A 9,831-nucleotide genomic window follows, 5' to 3' on the forward strand; every position below is an offset into this window, starting at 1 on the left:
AGAGTACACAACACAAGACTCACAAAGGAGCAGCTGCATGCAGGCGTGCTCGGATGGAGGACTGGAGCACAGATAGAAGTACGCTGGCCCGTCTGCTCGCGCACTGGACGATACAGGGGAGTGCGAGGGAGCGGAGCCAGAGACCTCCGTCTCTCTGGCCTTCTCTCCCCAGCCCTCGATCGGCTCCTGCATTCAATCCGTACGGGCAAACGAAAGCGATGTACGGGCTGCGGACCCCTTCGCCATGACAGCGATGACGAGGGGGGCGACAACGGTGACGATGAGGCCACCAGCCCCCTGTCGCCACTGCTCCAGCTCGCCGTCGACGACATGGATGAGCGCGGCCCGTTCGTCGAGTCGGCGGTGTCGCTCGAGCCATGGCGTTTCAGCCATGCAGTCGTCGATGAGGCCAGGGAGCTGGAGCGGCCCTTGGAGGGCCTGGGGCTGGGGGGGGGGCGCAGCAGCAGCGCACGAGGGCGAGGCAGGCGGATCTGCACGGAGCGACGAGAGGAGCGAGCTGATGTGCCCCCTCAGCCCACGGCAGACGCTTCTCGCGCCCCCCGTGACGCCCCCGCTCGCCACCGGCGGAGGCGTGCGCCAACGGCATGTGGGCCTGGTCGCCGCCCCAGGCCGGATGCTGCAACTGGAGCGACGTCTGGCTCCGGTATGCAGCTTTGGCGACGAGGGGGGGCGCCGGATTCCTGCCACTGGACGTGCGGAGCCAGGACTCGGACGTCCAGATGGAGACGGAGTCCGAGGGCTGCGGAAAGCGGGGCCACGCGGAGGAGGAGGAGGACACCGCGAATGATGGCACAGCGGCCTGGAAGCGGCCGTTTGGAAGCCTCCTTTGCCTCGGTACGTTTGCTCTAGCTCTTAATTCTAAGCCTGTACAAAAGCACATGCCTGGTACCCAGAATGCTGGATTTGTCTATCTAAAAGTGAAGTTTCCAACCCAGAAAAATTGCAGCGAGCATACGCTTGTGCATACGGCCCTATTGAGAACTGACTGATTTCTCACATCTGCCATACCTGCCATATCTGCTGAGCCTGCTAGATGTGCTCCCTGAAATATTGGTCAGATGTATATCACCTGCCAGGTCCCCCATGCTTGCTGCCTTGCCATAGTCGCCGACATGCACCTCACAACGGCACAATGCTCCTTCAGTACTGGCAAGCGTGACAGCTTCCAAGGGCTAGCTGCCCTGAGCTCCTCAGGTGACACTTTGTCAGGAGAGGAAGGCTGCAGACCTAAAGGTGGTGCCAGTGTGCAGGGGACATCGGTGGAGTGTCCAAGAGTGCGGCAGCTCGCAAGCGGCGTGGTCCGCGGCCGGAGCCCGCCAACGCCTTCTACCTCTGACATGGACCAATATGGTGCAAGAGGTGAAGGAGGGTGCGTCAAGGGCTCGAGCGAGGCGGGAGGACAGTATCTCAGCTGGGTTACTTTTCCACTTCTGAGCTTACTGACAGTGTAGGATATTCGTGACTTCCATTTGTGACAGTTGACAGGGCTCGTGGTTCTATTACGTAGATTTGTGACTTATGCTTAACAATCAGTTCGGGCAGAACGCTGTGATCCTCTAGAATGCCGTGATCCCAAACTTGTAATTTGATTGAACCCTGGTTCCTGATTGTACATTGACATCTGGGTCATGTTGTGTGCCACCAGTTCCCCTGTGAATTTCCTTGCACACCTCAAAGACTGCCATGTGAACCACAACTCTGCAGCTATTGACACGCTGGAGCTCCATAATTCGATGTGCATGCACTCAGTTTTAGCGTTTCTCGGTTAAATCGTTTGAAAACTCAACGAGCCCTCACCTGCTGCCCATAGGGCGTTGGGCTCATGCCTCAATCAAGCAACCAAGCAGAAGCGCCGCCCGACAGGGCCGGCGTTGACAACGGGCGAGACTGCCATGGCAGATCTCGCACTAGACTCGTTGAGATTTTGTGGGTCTTTACGCCCAAATACCTGGATCGCCCTGACTGGTAGCTGGACCCCCATTTCTGCCCCTTTTAATCATGTGAATCATGCTAATCAGGGATACAGACCCACAAAGCAATGACCAGCGAAGCACTGAGCGTCTTCCTCTTTCAAACATGGCTTTCTTTCCCTTCGCTCGAGGCACCATGCCGGAAGACCTAAAAAATTGCTGAATATCTGGCATAGTTGGCGGCGTTATTCATACAATCTTCACCAGAATCAAAAGCCTTGGTGTCCACGACTTCTTTCAGCTTATACAGATCCCTGCATCGTGGCTGCCAGTCCCTAGTTCGGGGTAAACTCTGCCTCTGCCTCGACAAGCCCGGGAGTCACGTTGGCCAGTCTGACTCTCACCAAGAGGGGCTCGAGAAGAATCATTGAACAAGTCAACACCTTTCCTCCCAGCCACAGCTGGAATGCTCTTACAGGAAAGCTCCTAAGAGTTAAGTAAAACGTGTTTCTCTCAGTGTTTCTGGGCGAAACCGGCGGTATCATACCGTCAGAACCCAGTCATGGGCGGTCAAGTGTCTGGCGGGTTCAGAAGGAAGGCAAGGCCATTGAAGCGCAGTGCTGTGGCGGCCCCCATGAGAGTGCAGCCGTCGATGGCCAAGTCAGGGGGATTACACAAAAAGGCAGTCAATCAATCAATCAAACAATCGCATAATTACCGATCAATCGATCGGTAATTATGCCATGCGTCCCCCGTCGTTGGCGATGGGGGCATACCCAAGGGGCTTCGGCCTCATGCCACCGAAGCACAGCTGCCCGACAATGCTGCCAGGATGCAGCCAATGGTGGCCCAAGTCACGTGAAAAGCCAATGCCACGCAAGCGCAGCCGGCCGGCGACGCTGCCAGAATGCAGGCGCAATCGGCTGCAAACACAAGAGGAAGACGGGCGGCAGGCAATGCGCATTCGCAGCGTTGCGAATGCGAAAACTGCGCGCCAAAAATCAGTCATCGGTGGTCAAGTCAAGGGGGGGGTGAAGGGCAGCAATGCAGCGAAAATGACCACGGCTGCAGCTGAAAATGTGGCTGCCAGCATGGTTGGTGTTGGGAAGCGTGGGCGGCGGTACGGTGACACATCGATGACTTCAAAGGCTGTGTCACACATTCGGGGTGCAATTGCACAGAAAAATACCCCATAAGCAAGGTGGTGTGTCCCAGGGCAGCTTTGCGGCGCACAATGCCAATGAGAAGGGTGTTGTTTCCTAGCAGTGTATTGCCCGGAACAGCTGGCTGAGGTAGCTTACAAAGCCAAAGCGTGCGCAGCACAGATCATCACAGCTCACAAAGATAAATGCTGTGCGTTTTCCCATCCAATGTTGATCCCTCAGCGCAGCTGGCTTTCCGGGCTTTCCGGGCAGCATCTGGGAAGGCTCATGCGGGCCTTGGTGTGTGCTTAGGAAGGCTTTGGCTGCTTGGGTTTTAGGGGCCAAATGTCCTGACGTTGAAGCATCTCTCAAAGGTATAATGACCAGGCTTGCAAGGGATGGATTTCGACAAGCATGCTACGCATGTCAGAAATGTTGCCATCATCAGCACACATGTATGAGAGGGTGCTTGCATGAGAGTATATGCAATTAAGAGTGCTTCTGCTTGAGGTCAGCGATGGCTTGTCGTGTTTGCTTGCTTCCTTGGTTTTGCTGTTGTCCACGAGCCAGTCGTCGCACATGCGGCTATTCCCAACCATTTTGTGGAAACATGTGCAGCCCTGTGTTGGCTTGTTCACAACTCTCGACTGCGTCTGGCAAAAGGTCTGTATGTACCTACGATAAATATGTGCACTCATTCTTGATTGCGCCGGCAGTCGACTTTCTTCCGCCTGGGGAGCGTCGTTTTGCCTAGAACAAGTCGAGACATGTCAGTAAGGGTGTATCCCATTAGGTGATAGAGCTAGATATTACGGTGCGTATCCCTGGATAATTCGGATACTTATCATCTCAGGCATCTCAGAGATACCACCTACCTACGTCATGTCGGACTCAGGATGTGCAAGCCGACCTGCGCCCAAGCTTGCTGATAAAACAGAGAAGCGCCCTAGCGCTACTCTTGATGTTGTGATTACGCTGCAACCTTCAAAAAAACCTGCGAGCCACTGCTGTTGCTGCCTGTTAGTTAAGCCCCTGCCTTTGCACGGCATCTGCTCGTTTTCTTGTATCTGGCATTACAAACACGCATTCCACCATGTTTAGAGGTTTCTCGAGGGCAGTGCGGACGGTGCCGCTTGACGTGAGGAACACTCCGCTTCCACGGGCGAATGCAGCTGCTGGCCTCGTCGACGCTGAGGTACTTTCCCACTGCTGTATTGCCACTATTTACAGTCAGAATCGAAATGAATGTACAGTATTGAATACTCGTGCTCACTGCACATTGGATCTCGTGCTCACTTCACATTGGATGGCCTCATATCCAGACCACATCATACACATTTCTTTGAAGTCACTCACTTGCAAGACCCGTTTGTGTCTTTCAAAGAAGAATGCTAAAAGTATTGTCATGGATTGTACACATACAGACGGCGACACTTCACTTCAACAAGTCGCGTATGGGCTCATCTCGGACACGGGACAGCAGTCAGTCCGACGTGTCTTGCATGTTCCGATGTTACACGAGGCCCGTATGTCATCTCTGAGTTGTGGCGCAGTTCTCTTTCATCAAGTCCCGCATAATTTATTTGACCAAGTGGAAATGTTCCGTTCATTCGGCTTGCGCTCTTGCTAACCGTGCACACTGCTGTCTTGCGAACACACGTCAAGTGCCATTGCTAGTCGATTCCTGAGACCGAATAGCTTCTTCATGAACTCTTGTCCTTTCTTATGTGGATCTTGCAATCCTTGCTGGTAAACTCGCACAGGGACAGCCACATTCGCAAAAAATCATTTGAACGTGGAGTGTCGTGCGCACATTCAAGAGTCACCTAAGCTGGGGCCAACATGTATGATTTGCACTATTGGGGGATGGCAAGGGGTGGCGCGTCACGTTCCTGGAAGGCACCGCGAATCGTCGTTGTCGGTTCTGGGATGGCCAAATTGCCGCAGCCCAGCCAGTGCCGATTCTACGGTCAGTCGCATAGGATGTTTTCAGAAGCGCAGGATTGGCTCATAGCATTGCACTCTGTTATCGCTGTGCGAACAAGCGCCCCTGTGCGTGCAGGGCCATGACGAGTGGGTGAAGACCGACGTTGTCAGCGACGGAGAGCATTGGAGTGCGCACTTCTCCGATTTCACAACAGAAGAGCTTGAAAATGCTGCCACCGCAATCGGTCTCCGGCCCAGGTGTGCCTCTCGCCACCCATGTGTAAGCCCCTTGGCCACATCCCTAGCAACGCACTTCCCGGTATTTAGGCGTTTTCCGCATGATGTAGTGTCATTGCCATATCAATTTTGTTCCATGCGCTTGTACGTGCGGGCATGTTGCTGTCTAGGGAACGTTCACAAGGAAACGACTGCACCACTGACGCACCCGCATATGCAGCACACGACAAGTGATCGGGGTGAGCCATGTTGCGGTGGTGATCACGCTTTCCTGGTCTTTCATGCGTGCTTTGTCTTTCATCCTTCAGCGTTTGGATGGCGCTGCAGGGCAGCACACACTGCAGATGACGATGGAAGGAGCGATACAATCGTGGAGGACATTGACGCCGATGCACAGATGCGAGAGCTCCAGTCAGAGGACGCCAGGCTTGCTCAGAGCAGCCCATTTGCGTCTGTCACGCAGCTTGCGATGCAAATGGTGAGGGTTCACATGTGATATGATCACCGTATGATGATGCGAGGTGCAAATGATGAAAGCCTGATGGGCGACAAGTACATGAAGCAGTACAGTGATTACCACATTTGGCAACTCCTCCTTTGTCTCCCTTCTTCGTATCCCTGCCACACATGCAGTGCGTGCTTTGGAGGCGGGCTGTGGTGGCGCCAGTGCTTCGCCAGTCAGTTTGCTTTGTGGGTCTGTATCCCTGAAAATGCATGATTATCTGGGGCGGAAATGGGGAACCCGATTCTGGCGAAGCACTGGGTGGATCTGTCTGATGCTGAAACTCCTTCAAAGCGGGCTAGGCAGTGGTTTGGCACTTATGCTGGCAGTCACGGGCACAGCGCCCGCGAAGAAACACTGTGGACACACGATCTCAACAAATGGGCTCCCAGCTATGCTTTCGTCAGCCATAGCCGTTGCACACGTGTACACCGTGGTGGGCAGCTGCCTGACAGCCACGCTCTCGCATGCTGGCAAAACACCCCGCATTCTTTCAGGGTGAGCAGTGAGCACCGAGCTTTGATTGCTATCCCACAGAGGCACGCCATGCGGTGGTGCTGGTCATATGACAGCCACGCTCTTGTCTGCAGGCGCAGGCCCGTGCCTTTCTTCCTGCACCGTGGCATAGAGGCACACCATGCAGTGCCAGCCACATGACCACCGTTCTCTGTTTGAGATTTTTTACTGTGGATACTCACCACATCATGGTGGTCTTTGGTTTGAAAATTCGTACTTGATATCGATACTGTTGTGATGAGAGCACCAAATTGATCTGCAAAAACTCGTGCGTCAAACAGTTTGTCTTGTCAACACGCTCTCGTCTGCAGGCGCAGTGCCCATGCATTGACACTACCTGCACCATTGTATAGAGGCACACCATGCAGTTCCACCTGGATGACAACCACGCTCTCGCCTGCAGGCGCAGCGCCCCCGCATCCAACGAGCGCTCTTTGAGGAGATCCAACAGGACGCCGAGCTCCGCGCGTGTATCGAGGACATGTCTCGCCGGAACGGCATCGACCTCAAGTTCCTACCTGGCCCCTACCCGAGGCAGTCTCCGGCGCTGCTGGGCGCTGAGTCCCCCGACAACGAGAGCAACCCCTTTGAAGCGTTGTTCGGCGGTTTGCTGGACGCCCTGAAAAATGCTGGAGCCGCGATCGGTAACTATGTGCAGGGCCTTTTGGCGCGGATTGTGTCGCTTTCCCGAGTGCTGCGTGGTACGCGCTACATCTCTCTGTATGCCAATTTTTCAGAGCTCATGCCCAGTTTTGCTGCGAGTAAGGCTGTCATCAGCCAAACCGTTGACGCCACAGAAACTGGCAGCTTTCACGGCGTGGGCTACAGCTCGATTATCTGCTTCTGGCACGTGTGCTGTTGCTGCCCCCCTGTCCACCCTTTTAGCGAGTGTGGGACCGTCGGTGGCCTTGTTCACGTCTCTTGCGTCACTCAGCATCGTGCTTGAACATCTCTAACGAAGGGAACACTAAAAGTGCACCAAAGCAAACAGCCAAAGGGTTCATTTAGGAAAACGTAAGGCAAACGCGCACGCACCCCAACGAGCTCAGATCACATGCGCATGCATGCGCGGGTGTGACGTTGGTTTTTAAGCTTTTCTGCGGTGATAAAGCCTTGCGATTGCATCACTCTCAGTTTTGCATGAGAGCATAACCCGCCGTTTGAACAAGCCGCCTGATGCTTGTGCAGGAAAGCGTGTGGCCACGTCCGATGGCTTTGTCTTCGACGATGCGTCATCCGTGTCTGTCAGCCGCGCCCAGGTGATCCTGGACATGACCGTTGCCCTGTCATCGCTCATCGTCTTGGTCGCCATCCTCGGCCGCGCCGGCGCCAAGGTGATGCTTCGAGGATAGGGCCACCCAGCGCGATGGCATGTGAGACATCCGGAGTGGACCCAAGTTGCGGCCTGCCTAGTGAATGATTATTCTAACGGCAGATGATCGTGGAGGAGGGGTCTCACCTGGCAGTGACTCATATCTCAGTCACTGAAAGCCATGCTGGATGGCAACGCGGGTATCGTCCTGCCAAGGGCTACTACACTGAGAGCAAAAATGCGGCTCCCTTGCTGCTCCGATGTGAGTTTTGAGTGCCTATTTGACGCTGTGCTGAGTCATAGCTATTTCTGAGTGGCTTCTGCAGAGCTGAGCGTCTGCCTCTGCTGCTGCTGGTTGCTGAGTTGATCTTGAGTGGCGTGTACAGTCTCCAATTCCGAGTGTTTGTCTCATAGGGTCCTGTGAGCACCCGCGATGCTGCCAGTGCTATCGGCATGCTCAAAATCTTGCTGACACGCTATCTCTAAAGATATGCAGCACTGCCTGCATGTTGCACAGTTGCTATGCTGTGCTGTACTTCTCTCCTAATGCGCTCTTTGCGCCCCATGCGCCCAGTCCCCCTCCCACATTGCGTGCGTTGTGCACCCACCGTTTTGCTCTAAGGCCAGCTGCCTCGTTTCATTCATTCTTGTAGAGTTTGCTGAGTTCTGAAGTTGAGGGTTTGGCGGCGCGGGACGCTTGCTTCAAACCATGCCAGGTGGCCTGTACAGCGTGTTTGTACATTATTTCATCAAATCTTCATACTGTTATTGACACCATATCCGCAAGGGATACGCAGTCGCTGTTTCTAGTGGTTCCATCTAGTTGAATGTGTGATCAGCGCCCGTGTTAGTGGTTTGTGTCCCCGTTGTGGAGGGATTTCTCAAGTCAGCAGTATGTAGGCCCATCATCTCTGCGCAATTTAATGATAATGCTTGAGCACTCGTCACTTACCGCATCCACATGGACATTGGCAACTCCAAGAACTACTTGGGAATCATGTTTACAAGGCACAATTGTGCAAAGAAAAGTGAAGTACACCATACGGCAAGCTGTGTTATGTGACTTTGAGGGCAGCCTGGGTGACATTTGTTGTGGCACATACTTGGAACCAAACTAGTTGTTCACTGCATCGAATGGGCCTGGCAGAGAGTCATGTCATGTGAGAACGATGTCGATTAGTAAAGATGCCGTACTCTATCTGACAGATGGATGTTCACACGTCACGCTTAGCAAGTTTGGGGTACCTACACGTTTCGTTTACGCATCCTACCGCAGCTTCCTACGTTCGTGGCACGGCTCGTGATGCGGGTTTTGCCGTGTTGCGGGCGGAGCAGGCAAAGAGACGTCACTTGGTCAAGACGTCGGTCTACGACTTCATACCGCTTGCAGTTGAGTCGTTCGGGCGCCTAGGGCGAGAGGCTTCGCGTTTCTTGTCGGACCTAGTCAATGTGGCGGCTGCAAGTGGAGGTGTTTCGAAGGCAGCATTTGTGCGCTCGGTCCGGCAAGAACTCAGCCGTGCTTTGTGCCGTGGCAACGGGAAGATGTATTACCGGTCCATGTTTGGTTTTGCACAGAATGTGGGCCGGCAGTTCATACCGGGTTGTGAGCTGCCGGTTGATGAGGCAGGTGAGGTGTAGAGGGGTTGGTGTGTCGTGTTGTAGCGCTCCTGCTTTGCTCTCCCTTAATCTTGTCGGCTGGCTTTTTTGATTGTCCTTTTCTTTCGTTCTTTGTTTTCATGTGTGTTTGGTTTGATTTTCTTTCGTGTGTTCTTGAATCGAGTCGTCCTTGTCTGCAGTTTATTTCTGCTTTGCTTTCCCGCTTCGTTGTGACACACCTACACGTTTTGTGTTACAAGCGACAGGGCTGGCAAAACAGGAAAAAAACACAGAAACTAACGCCGACGACATCAGCTTGGTTGGCAAAGTGGACGCGCTGCGTGCCGCGTTTCTCGCGCTCACAGCGGCGCAAGGGGTTGCGAGCGTTGGCTTGCGCGTGCAGCCGCTCAAGTGTGCGCTCACCGCGGGCCCCTCGCCGGCAATTGCGGCGCTGGCGGCAGACCTGGGCATCATGCATTGCCCGGAGGGAATCACGGTATGCGGCACGCCGATCGGCACGGACAGGTACGAGGCAGCGACCCTTGACGCCCGCGCGAACTCCGTTATCGCACAGAGAAACATCGTGCACAGTAGCAGGTGCGTCAAACAGAACAAAATTACACAGCAGCGCCATACTTGCAAAACAATAGAACTTGCATGAGGGCATGT

General features: G+C 54.2%; 1 protein-coding gene across 1 annotated transcript; it reads left to right on the forward strand.

Annotated features, from left to right (window-relative positions):
• Positions 1 to 3,279: 3,279 nt before the first annotated feature.
• On the forward strand, positions 3,280 to 7,712 carry LOC149809354 (uncharacterized). Its single transcript, XM_089994871.1, has 9 exons — positions 3,280 to 3,373; positions 3,461 to 3,528; positions 3,589 to 3,736; positions 3,927 to 4,092; positions 4,175 to 4,268; positions 5,136 to 5,257; positions 5,564 to 5,714; positions 6,658 to 6,955; positions 7,443 to 7,712. Exons 1-9 carry the CDS (start codon positions 3,280 to 3,282, stop codon positions 7,604 to 7,606), a joined length of 1,305 nt encoding a protein of 434 aa, XP_089850997.1. The 3' UTR covers positions 7,607 to 7,712.
• The last annotated feature ends 2,119 nt before the right edge of the window (positions 7,713 to 9,831 follow it).

Source organism: Nuphar pumila, unplaced genomic scaffold (genome assembly GCF_984573655.1).
Source record: "Nuphar pumila unplaced genomic scaffold, dmNupPumi1.hap1.1 HAP1_SCAFFOLD_1347, whole genome shotgun sequence".
Taxonomy (NCBI): domain Eukaryota; kingdom Viridiplantae; phylum Streptophyta; class Magnoliopsida; order Nymphaeales; family Nymphaeaceae; genus Nuphar; species Nuphar pumila.